This window comes from Cajanus cajan, chromosome 10 (assembly GCF_000230855.2).
Source record: "Cajanus cajan strain Asha chromosome 10, NIPB_CcT2T_4, whole genome shotgun sequence".
In the NCBI taxonomy this organism is placed as follows: Eukaryota; Viridiplantae; Streptophyta; class Magnoliopsida; order Fabales; family Fabaceae; genus Cajanus; species Cajanus cajan.
In genome coordinates this window covers 14,606,669-14,619,628 of record NC_138526.1, presented here as the reverse complement: position 1 = coordinate 14,619,628, position 12,960 = coordinate 14,606,669, and the positions used below count along the sequence as shown (strand labels likewise).

Sequence of the window (12,960 nt, the reverse complement as noted above, 5' to 3'; positions counted from 1 at the left end):
TTTGTCTCGATCCTTCTTTCTAGCTATTTCTCAACCTGAGTGGAATATCATTCCTTAGGCGCATGCTGCTATAGCTAATGATCCCAAGCTATTTGAAATACTCAACTTATTTATTCAGGATACTTCTCCTCGCCCACATTATTCTAATCAAGATCAACTACTATATTGGAAAAAAAAGGTTGGTCATTCCTTCCAAACATCCCATTACACAACAACTTTTGCATGAATTTCATACTTTCTCTATTAGAGGACACACAAGTATAGCGAGTATAATGACTAGAGTTTCTTCTCAATTTTATTGGTAGGGTATGCAATAATCAAAACTTTTATCCAACATTGTTTGATTTGTCAGTAAGCCGAGACCACTAATTCTTTACCTATTAGACTGCTTTAGCCCTTGTCAATTCCAAAGCAGATATCAGAGGAGCTCACTATGGACTTCATTGTTGACGTACCTCTTTCTCATGGCTATACTGTAATTATAGTAATGGTTGATCGTTTATCTAAATATGGTCATTTTGCACCATTTAAGGTTGATTGTTCAAGCAAAACTATTGTAGAAAATTTCATGCATTCCATTGTGAGGCTACATGGTATGCCAAAATCAATTATATAGGATCGAGATAAAGTGTTCATTAGCAACTTTTGGTAGCAATTATTCAAATCAAGTGGTACCACTTTGGCGATGAGTATGACATACCACCCTCAATCCGATGGACAATTTGAGGCACTTAGTTGATGTTTGGAGATATATTTAAAATGCTTCAATGTTGACAATCCAAAATGTTGGAGTAAGTTCCTCTCATGGGTTGAATTTTGGTACGATACCTCATTTCAGACCAACATTGGTATGACCTTGTTCAAAACGATTTATGGTCATGATCCTCCAACGATCATTAAATATACATTGGACCACCAAGACCCTCCCTCCTTGCAAGATTTACTGTTGTAGCATGACATAATTCACAGCCAATTGAAAAATAATTTTCTTAAAGCTCAACATTTTATGAAGAAGTATGTAGATAAAAAAAATGCATTCAATTGGAGTTTAAAGTGGGAGATCTAGTTCTAGTTGAACTTCAGTTGTATAGGCAACACTCAGTTGCTTTGAGGAAGAATAAAAAATTGGGACCTAGATATTTTGGTCCCTTTCCAGTTATTTAGAAAATTAGTCTTGTTGCTTATGAATTGCTCCTTCCTCCAACTGCCAAAATTCACCCTGTTTTTCATGGGTCATTACTGAACCCATGCAAAGGGAATTACCAATAACAATATGTTCCACTTCCACTTTTGAGTGATGAACTTGGTCTATTGTCTTTCCGTCCAAGATATTATAGTCCTGGATTGTTCTGAGGGGAGCTAAAGCAACTTAGGAAGGTCTTTCTATTATACAAAAAATTATCCTAATTTCAACCCTGGGGACAAGGTTGAATTTTATGGGGTTGGAAATGTTATGAGTAAGGAAAATCAATAGCAAATGAGGCGTAAGGAATTGAGGAAACAATTAGCAAGGCACATGAGAATTCTGTTATAGGAGAGGGACATGTGGCTGATAATGATGGAATCAAGGTGAACCGCAAAATTGAAAGGAAATGCATAACAAACTCTACGCTAAATGATTACGTTTGGGAAATGAAGTAAAGATAAAAGGAGAAAAAATGTGAAACTTGTGAGTCATTTACCTTCTCCCTCGGGTTCTCTCTGGGATTTTCTATATTTACTCTTATTCCTTATTTCCATCATTTTCGTTTAGTTTTCATGTTACTATATCAACTATCATTGTATTAGTGTTAGCCTTCCTCATTGTAAGAAACTTATACATGGATATAATATGATATAGTGAATTACACCATTATCATTCTTATTTAATTGTTTTAATTGTGAGTCCTTACAACTTCTTACTTAAGTAAGAAGTATTCAACATGCAAAACAATAAAGGTGGAAAAGAAAATAAACATATCACAACATACAACTATTCACACATTAGAGTACACATGGAACATGGAGTCATGACACATAACACATAGTTTGGTTTGAATCAACTAGACTCTAATACCATTAAATGTGACACCCTCTACCCTACATTACCATAATATGCAAATAAATCAAATTGAATACAAAAAAAGTTTTTTTAAAATAAAATCTGTACTATCCGTACTGCCATGCCGAGCTCGAGCTCGGTATCACAGCGTGGAATAACCTCGGGCACGCACTTGGAGATCTCGGCCTAAGCGAGATCCGCAATCTAATCAGATCATAACTGATCTCAGAGATCTCGCTCCAGATGAGATCCACAATCTAATCAGATCATAACTGATCTCGGAGATCTCGCTCAAGATGAGATCCGCAATCTAATCAGATCATAACTGATCTCAGAGATCTCGCTCCAGATGAGATCCACAATCTAATCAGATCATAACTGATCTCGGAGATCTCGCTGAAGATGAGATCTGCAATCTAATCAGATCATAACTGATCTCGGGGATCTCGCTCCAGACGAGATCTACTATCTAATCAGATCATAACAGATCTCAGGCCCAAGGCCCAACACAACCCTAATTCACACAAAGGTACGTGCATTATTTATACGAGACTCATACTCCCACAAACACTAACTTTAGCATCGGAGTCTCTTTTGCAGGTACCACCCCCATCTTGGAGCACCAGCGTACCCGTGAAGGAGGCTCACCGATCTTACCAGGCGGATCAGCTCTATAGCAGATTTCCGGTAAGAACATAGTGTACTGGCCAACCGAGTTATCGACTTGTCCTTCACCAAACTGCTGACTCGGTCAAAGGTTTACCAGCCTAACCAAGCAGTAAGCTCATTATTGCCGAGCTCCTTAGCTCGACCATGAAACATGGACATCGGAACACCACATCGGCCCAAAAAGGCCACGCCATCAAAATAAATGAAAATACAATCTTGTCGCTGCGCCGCCCACGCGTTATGGGAACGAGGTGACGGCTATGACACATGGCATCTCGACAGACAGATGTACGCGAAGGGCCACAGCCACTTGACGAGCTCGGACTTAACTCCTCGACCTACGGTCTTCGGAGCTCGGGGGGCTAATGTACTATCCGTACTGCCATGCCAAGCTCGAGCTTGGTATAACAGCGTGGAATAACCTCGGGCACGCACTGGGAGATCTCGGCCTAAGCGAGATCCGCAATCTAATCAGATCATAACTGATCTCAGAGATCTCGCTCCAGATGAGATCCGCAATCTAATCAGATCATAACTGATCTCGGAGATCTCGCTCAAGATGAGATCTGCAATCTAATCAGATCATAACTGATCTCAGAGATCTCGCTCCAGATGAGATCCGCAATCTAATCAGATCATAACTGATCTCGGAGATCTCGCTCAAGATGAGATTCGCCATCTAATCAGATCATAACTGATCTCGGGGATCTCGCTCCAGACGAGATCTACTATCTAATCAGATCATAACAGATCTCAGGCCCAAGGCCCAACACAACCCTAATTCACACAAAGGTATGTGCATTATTTATACGAGACTCATACTCCCACAAACACTAACTTTAGCATCGGAGTCTCTTTTGTAGGTACCACCCCCATCTTGGAGCACCAGCGTACCCGTGAAGGAGGCTCACCGATCTTACCAGGCGGATCAGCTCTATAGCAGATTTCTGGTAAGAACAAAATCCAATATGTTCAACATAAAAGGTATCACATTTTTAACAAAACAAAACCAACTAAAATCCCAACGAAATCTATTACAAGAAAGCTAATAATTATCTTAAAACATGACATAAGAATATATTCCTAACTAAGTCTCAATGTTCTATCAGAGCATAACCCATCTATGAGGACTAAGTTTTGTCACTAACATCTTCAACATCATGTTGAAGATCGCTTGCAACAATATACAAGAAGAGAAACACAAAATAAAGGGAGTGAGAAACATCTTACTTTGGCTCACGACATAAGATGTAGCCAGGAAACCAAACACAAACAAGACATATTTCAACATAACATAAGCATACCAATCATATAACGTATTCCATTCATTCAGAATGTAACAACTAAATATCACATAGCATTAAGATGCATTATGCAATAAACACAAACTTTTGTTTTCATGCATGTGGCGCCAGTAAAATCATCACATATCACTATGGGTGGGTATATGAACTCGAGTCTGCGGATTGGTTCGTAAGTCTGCGAGCTTCATGAATAACGGACCCCTTTTTTTTTAATCTGCATAGTCATAGGAACTTTTTAGGAACGAACCATTAAGTCCACAGACTTTGCAAACTTAATCCATGAAGCCCACAGACTACCCATTTCAATATAAACACCTAAAAACCTAATTCATATTTCCTTCATTTTCCCTTCATCCTTACTGTCTTGCATGTGTTTTGCGTCGCCCTTTCATAATATCCGCTTCTTCCTATGTCACCCTTCCCTTCTCGTGCTCCATGGTTTGTGGTAGTTTTTACAATTCCACCGCAGCACCCTTATAGCACTCTCATGCCACCGGCATGCCATCACATAGGTTTCGCCTATGCATTCTACCTAGTTCGTGACGGTCTTCTATTCTTTGTTGTGCCATTATTGCACATTCTTCTTTTGCATTCTAATCATTCTTCTTGTGCATTCTCCATAATAATGGTTCTTGTTGCACGTTTTGCCTACCAATAGGTAAATCCATTAATTTTTTTTATTTCGCTATTTACTTAGGGGGTGAAGAAATAGGATACTAGAATTGGAGTAGGAAATAAATCATTTTTATTATTTGTTTGAATTAAAATTCATCATGGAGGAGGAATAGGAAACTTTTTATTACTGATTCACGTTAAATCCTAATAAGTAACATATTTGAATAAACAAGTCCTAATCAAAATGAATCATCCTATAATTGAAATTAGAATAGTGACTTTCACGTGCCAATATTTATAGTTAAGCTTAATGTGCTAGTGAACTCGGATTGGGCACCTATGAATCAAATCAAAGGTGTAGTAAATAAAATACTTGTACTTATGCTTAACAAACCTTTCTTTTATTGAGTATAGATCTTTCTTACCAAACCTTATAATCCTTTCTACAATAGTGTTATCTCCTTTTACCTTTTCAAGTATCATAGAAGTAAGTTCCTAACAATAATTATTTTCTCTCAATATTAAATCATAGTGAGAAGTTTAATTATTGAATCGTGGCTAATTATTTTAGCTTGTCAAAATATTCCAACTTTAATTATTTCACTTATATGATTTTAATTATTTTAACATAATAAGAAAATTTTGAGGTTTAATTATTTCAACTTTAATTATTGCACTATGGAATCTTTTGAGAATTTGTTAGATGAAAGTGTTGAGGTTAATGATGATGTAGACCAAAATAATATATCAACTAACAAAGAAGATGAGCTTGGTGAGTCTAAAATGCCAATTAAAAGGTGTAGGAATCTTTTATCTTCTGTGTAGAGTTATTTTGAAAAATCTGCTAATTAAACATCTTGGTGGGAAAATGAGGGCTAAATGCAAGTATTGTAAGAAAGACCTTATGGGTGGTGGGAGTCTAAGTGGAACTTCAACTTTTATTCTTCACGTGAAAAGATGTGAGAATAGGCCAAAAACACTTGTTGATTCCGATGTTGGGAGACTAGTGCTTGATCATTCTGGGAAAATAAGAAGTAGAATAATTGAGGTTAAATGACATTATATCTATGATGATAATAGAACATGATCTCCCATACTCTTTTGTAGAATATAAAAGGTTTAAAGATTTGATACAATATTCACATCCTGATGGTAAGATACCCTTCAGGCGTGTTGCCACTTCAAATGTAAACAAAATGTATGAGCGTGAAAAACAAAAATTGAAACTAGTGTTGTCTAAACTTCCAAATAGAATAAAATTGACTTCATATGTGTGGACTTCTTGATGGAGAAGGTGAGGAGGAGTGATAGTTGACTTCTCCTTAGCTACTCCTTAAACTCGGATCTTCTTCAAAGGAGATTGAACACGAAATGATGAACCAAAGAAGGAGGAAGTATCACGGATGGAAAAAGGCTTAAGCCTTGGATGGAAGCATCCAAGCTTAAGGTGCAAGGGAAAGCTCACTTCAAAGAGGAGGAAAACCTAGTAGGGTTCCTAAGGTGAAGCTTTCTCTCATGGTGACTCTTGAACGAAATTTGGCTGAATAAGCTCTCAAATTTCATTATTCTCAAAAGTGAATACAATAGGTGAAGGAATAGCTTAAGTAGCAATCGGTTTTGCACTTTTTTGGGTGCCTAACTCAAAGGTGACATGTGGCGCCCAAAATTTGAATTCAAATTTGAAATTTGAATTCAAATTTTGGCTCCCATGTGTTACTTCGAAATTTTAGGTACCTAATGTGCATCTAGGTCTGATTTGAGAGTCATTTAGGGTTAATTTGAGTGTCACATGTTCAGCCACCAATGGTGCAAAACATGTGACTCAAATGTAACTTAAATGGCTTCCAAATTAAACCTAGTTTAACCTAATTAGCCTACTTTAGTATTCCTTATATTTTCCTATTCTAATGACCTAAATACATTGGTCCAACAATTACAATGGAAAGAAAAAATTAAAAGAATGAAAATGAGCCCAATATTGGGTACCAAAAGCCCAAAGGCCCATGAAGCCCAAAACTAGGCCCAACAAGCCTAAAACCTAAAATGCTACTCTATGTGGTCCAAAATACAAGACCAAAATATATGATACATATACTAACATGATGTATACAAAACATATGAAAATAGCTATAACAAAATATGGCCCATGAAAAGTTCAACTTGGGCCTTCCCAGGCCCATCGGGCCCATTGGGCCTTGACTGACCCAAACCTCCATGTCTAACCCACTCCTCTTGGATCTTTTAAGTTGTCACCTCTTGCCTTCCTTAGCATGATTCCATCACTTCTTGTAATATAGAAGGTTATATTTCATTGACTGCACACTATGTTGATCAAAATTGGAGGTTGAATAGCAAAATGCGTAATTTCTCTCATTTTCCTCCTCCACATTTCGGACTTGAAATGGCTAAAATCATATATGGTTTCTCGGAAGATTAGGGGATTGAGAGAAAAATATTTTCATTAACTTTGGATAATGCTTCTTCCAATGACAAAATGCAAGATTATTTGAAGGAAAAACTTCTTTTGCAAAATGATGGTTTATTGTGTGGTGGTGAATTTTTTCATATTCGGTGTGTTGCTCACATTTTAAATCTTATAGTTCAAGAAGGATTGAAAGTTGTTGGTCAAGCTATTAATAATATTAGAGAAAGCATCAAGTATGTTAAGGGGTCAGAGGGAAGAATAAGGTCTTTTAAAGCTTGCTTTGCTAAAGTGATGGAAACCTTAGGAGAGACTAGATTGATGTAGTTCCTCCTTTAACCTTCTTGGATGGATCTTTAACTTCTTGGGCTCCTTCAAGCTCCTTCAATGGCTTCTTATGATGTTAAAAGCCATGTCTGACACACATGGAAAAGGTAGGATCTCCCTTAGGTGACGCCGCACTCTTGAAGAGTGATAAGTCTCTTTAAATTCTCACCACACTCTTAGGAAGAGGATAAGAGAATTGAAAGAAGTTTCAAAGAGAAAGAAACAAGCTTTGAGAGATAATTAGAGAAAATTTCATCCAATTCATTAATATGCTCAAAACTATCATAAAATGGGTACAAAGATACAATATATAGAGTTTAGTTGGCTTATGGTGCAAGTTAGATTAACCATGGTTAACTATCTTGTACTTAAGCTAACTAACTCTAGTTAAGTGTTTATAAGTCTAGTTAGTTGTCTAGAAACTTATGGAGCAAACTCAGCTAATCCTAGTTTAAGAATAACCCAGGTTAGCTTAAGTTAACTCTAACTACCTAACCTAATCATTATAACTAGTACACTAATGATTACTTTTAACAAGTTGTTGAGATGTCATTATCAAAGCCATGTGACTTAATTTGTAGCTTGGATGACAATCTTGGCATGGTTTGGACGTCTAAACCACTTGCAGAGGAAGTGGACATCCAAACCTAGGGTCATAAAAAGATTTTGGATCATCCATGCCCAAATAAGTCTAACAAGACTTAGCTAATTACACCTTCCCTAATCTACTAATTACACTCTTAAGTAAAAACAAAAATATATAAGAACAAAATTATCTACACTACTTGACCCAAAATACAAAGTCAAAATAAAGGAAAATATTTACAAGGAAAATATACAAAAAAGAAGAACAAACTATGAAATAAACCTATAGTTCAACAAAAGCTTAAGCCTTCTACCTTCACCTTGAGTCCACTCCTCTTGCATTCTTCTTGACATTGCTCTTGTTAAAAGTCTTATAGCCTTCAAGAATGGTTTTCCATCATAAAGTTGGTGGTATTAATACAAAGATGGGTTTGTGTTTAGATGTTGTTACTAGGTGGAATTCAACCTTTTTATGCTTGAGAATGCACTTTTGTATCGGCGTGCTTTTACTAGTCTTGCATTTGAAGATAGAAGTTATTTGAATTGTTCTACTAATGAATAGTGGGATAGAAAAGAAAAAATGTGTGAATTTTTACGTCTGTTCTATCAAATCACTAAGTTGATATCTAGTTCTTCTTATCCCACATCTAATTTTTATTTCATACAAGTGTGAAAAATAGAATGCTTGTTAATTAAAAATGTTTCAAATGAGAATGAGATAATTAGAGTCGTGACAAGTGAAATGAGAGGGAAATTTGATAAAATTGGAGTAAATATAGCCTTGTGTTTTCCTTTGGATGCATTTTAGATCCTCATTTTAAGTTTGAATTTTTGAAGTTTTGTTATTCAAAGCTTAATCTTAATCCAATGGTTTGCCAAGGAAAGTTGAAAGTTGTGAAGCACAAATTATATACTCTATATAATGAATATGTTGAGTTGTATTAAATAAATAAAAAATAACTTCCAATATTGGTTCATCACAAGAAATTTCATCAATTAATAATTTTGTTAAAAGAAACTAATCGTATGATCTATTTTATTTAAGAACATTACTGTGTTACAATGACATAATAACTAAAATGACTAAAATATCTTTATATCAAAGTCATAATATAGATAAAGAATTGATCATTAAAACTAATTCTAAATAATTAATACTTGTAACTTTTAAAATTATGTTTTGAATTATAATGAGATTTGGAAAACTTTTTTTATTTGATTGCATGTAGAATGAAATTTTTTACTTAAATATTGATCTTTATTAATTTGTTGTGGACACATTTTGCCAATCACTCGACGAAGTTTAGGCTAATATGGATAATAAGAGTAGGACATCATAACTTACTTTTGTCTCTTTATATCTCAATCGGAAAGTCATTTTACATATTCTTTAGATTTGATATCCAAGTTTACATTATACACATTTACATTTGAGTTATTCAATCAAAAGAAAAATAAAACTGTATAAAAGAAATATCCTATAAACCACACTATAATTAATTAGTTTCATGATTTCTCTTTTCTAGAGTATACAAAATATTTCATTGGTGGAGTATTAATATTCCCACGCTTATTTGAAGCTATATATAAAAATGTAAGTGTTTTGTTTTATACAAGCTAGTCTAAACATGATTTTCAGTTAGCTGTATAAGTGGGTCCATTTGCTGCGTCCATTGTAGCAGCATTCGAATTATCAAGTGTATGCTTTGCAAGTTCGTTATCAACTCTTTTTCCTGCCTTTGCTACATGTAGATCCATTGCTGCTTCAGCTTCTTTTGCCAACCTAACCTCGTGAGCTACATCCATTCTGGCTTTGGCAATCTCTTTCTCAGCCTGCAAAACCATAACAATACCCATATTTGTGTTTCAAAATGTTAAAGCTAGAGTGCCCACTTTGTTTATTAAAATAAATGAGGAGTGAATAAACCAATTATGTGATTAATTAAATGGACATTGATCCCAATAATGTATTATATATATATATATATATATAGACAGATATATTCTCCATATATATTGGTATGATGGTAGACTAAATATGGTTTAGGTAGTTAGGTAACATATTGTCTACAAGTAGAGCCACATAACTTAGGGGAAAAAACACTTCAATGGAAGCATGTTTAGGGAAGTCATTGAAAGTTTGTAAAGAGAAAAAAAAAATGCGAATTTTCATTGTTTTATAACCAATATTACAGAAAAGACAAAATTAAAATTCTCATAATAAGAGTATAACCAATTTATAATTTATTAAATGAGTTAGTCTTCACAGACACTATATTTATTAGAAATTTCACAATAAAAAAGAAGAAAATGATGGTCTAAATCTTATATCTGTGTGTGAATTAATAATATTTCTTGACCAATGTTATTTTAATTAACTGAGTTTTGTCTTTCTTAATACAGTCTTCTATCAAGAATAGAACCATTTAAAGTTATACTTAAAAAATAAAATAAAATAACTCAACTATCTATACCTATTGTGGTGTAACTTGTTAAAAGGTTAAATCATATATATTGAACAAGCAAAGGTAAATTTGTCTAAATTTTCTATAGCATTGGAGTGATAAAAAAAAATGTTTGTTAAATTGCATGTAACGATCTAATCAATGTCTTAGTTTATCTCTTTTCTTTTCTTCTCTTGTCAAATCATTTATCTTTTGCCTCCTAATCCAGAACTATATATGAGCATTAACAATACAATGTTACAGCACCTTTTCTTCAGCCCTTGCTTCAGCCTTGGCCTTACGTATGGCATTCATATCCTGTAGCTTTTCCTTTACAGCTTGCATTTTTCCTAATGTTTTGTGACCTTCTAATTCAATGTTACAGATATATATCATACATTAATGCTCTCTCTATATATATACATCATAAGAAACACAACTATCTAATTAATTATGGGTTCTAATTAATTGTCTCAATCTCTTTCTCTCTCTCTCCTTTATGGCTCTTTGGGTGAGCAAGTGTCACGATAAACACGTTTGGATAATTTTGTGGATCACACTGAATGGAAGAAAAGGTCATTTTGTGGATCATAGAAACGAAGAATCAACGTTGTCCATAATTGTACCTCATTAATTATTAACAGTAACAGTAAAACTGTTGAGAGTACGAACGGAGTGAGGCAAAAAAATTGACGTGTATACGTTGGCGGGTCCATGCATTTGATGAATAGGACAAAATAATACATAAAATTCTCTTGTGGTCGTGGCTAAGTCTAGCCATCCAAGGCCATTGCCTTAGGACGGATCCCTCTAAAGTTGGCTTTTTAACCCAAAAAAATAATTAAAAGAAAAACTATTTTGTAAAATAAAATTAAAAAAAAATTAATTATCAAAATAAATACGTAAGATGAAAAAATCATCATCGGAAGAAACAATTTCCAAAAAATGTCACAGCCGGTGACGCCTTGTGGGCTTGCGGCGTAGAAAGCAAAAAACGCCAACTTTTTCTGACGCTTCCTTCATCTGTTGCCGTGCTCAGAAAATGAAGAATAAATCATCAGTCTCGCTAATCAATTGATGCAAAGTAAAATTAAGAGTTAATGATTTATATACTGTTAGTTGTAAAATTTTTCTATACCAGTAATTAATTATATTTTTTAATAATGTCATTTTATTTGTTTATTTAATTAAATAAAATAAAATAATTTAAAAGATATAATTGATTGTTGATGTAAAAAAATTTATATTAACAGTATATGGATTATTAATTCTAAAATTAATTCATTAATTGCCTCTATGAACATATAGTTGTTTGTAGACAAGTTAATAACAACTGAATTATAAGAGCAAGGCCATTCTTGGCATTTTATAGCTGATCAACTAAATTAATTTACAAATTCGAAAACATACACTTGATTACATGGCGACCAAAAAGATTGTACTAAAAGTTGTTAAAGAAAGAAGCCAAATTCAGAGGGAACTTCAGTGGTGCTGAAAACATGCATTGATGCGTCAGAAAATTAAATTTGCAATGAAATAAATAGTCCATTAAATTTTTTTTTAATTAAATTGAAGTTTAAAAAATGTAAGTTTTGTTAAGTTTAAAAAAATTATATTTTGTTATTTTCATGTATATTTTGTAATTTTTATGTTATAAATTTTTATATCTGGAAAATATGTTGATGATTAAAATTTAGTATATGTGAAAATATAATTTATGAAGTGTTAAAATTTAGTATAAGATTATTTTGGTTAAGGTTTAAATTAATTTGTGTTTAATTGTAATTTTTTTATGTATAATAAAAATATTTGATTGTTTGCATTTATATTTTGATCATTAGTTATAATTTTAATTTAGAATTAAATTAATTAATTTGTATAAAAAATAATTTAATTGAAATTAATTTTTTTATTTGTTAAATTGAAATTTAAAAACTGAAGTTTTTATAAGTTTTTAAAAATATTAGAACTTGAAAATTAGTGTTAATAGATACATGATGAAAGTAACCCCAGGTGTGTAGTTCAGTGGTAGGGGGTTGATCCACGCTTAAGCAAGGTCAGGGGTTCGAATCTTGCCTTGTGTATGCAGTCACGTTAAATCTTGGGACCAACTATCCCAGTCTTTGAGCTACTTGTGGAGTATTTAAAAATAAGTTGAATTAAATTTAATTAGGATGGAAAAAAAATTATACTCATAAATTAATATTTTTTATATTCTATATTAAAATGTAAATTTTTTTCGTTATTATTTTCAAAAAAAAATCATCCACAAAATGTCTACATAGATGACATTTTTTTGACCAAAATCTATGCTACAAGGCATCTAGCATAATATCGTCTTCCCTTTGAAGAATTTTGGACACAAAACGTCCACCATGGTTATGTTTTCTCTTATACATGCATGCATCTACCCATGTCTAAAAAAAACGTCGCGATGATATTTTTTTGCATCCTCTCTCTTCTAGTTAGCAAAAATAATTTATTTTGGTAATGAATTTTTTAATTAATTTATTTCAGTGATTTTATTTTTTTTTTAATTTATTTTGGCTGAAT

At 33.4% G+C, this 12,960-nt stretch overlaps 1 protein-coding gene across 1 annotated transcript; it reads right to left on the bottom strand.

Moving 5' to 3' along the window:
- Positions 1 to 9,297: 9,297 nt before the first annotated feature.
- Positions 9,298 to 10,811, bottom strand: LOC109810284 (uncharacterized). Its single transcript, XM_020373708.3, has 2 exons — positions 10,675 to 10,811; positions 9,298 to 9,796 (listed from the first exon to the last, which is right to left on the bottom strand). The coding sequence occupies exons 1-2, from the start codon at positions 10,801 to 10,803 to the stop codon at positions 9,599 to 9,601; spliced, it is 327 nt and encodes a 108-aa protein (XP_020229297.2). The 5' UTR covers positions 10,804 to 10,811; the 3' UTR covers positions 9,298 to 9,598.
- Between the last annotated feature and the right edge of the window lie 2,149 nt (positions 10,812 to 12,960).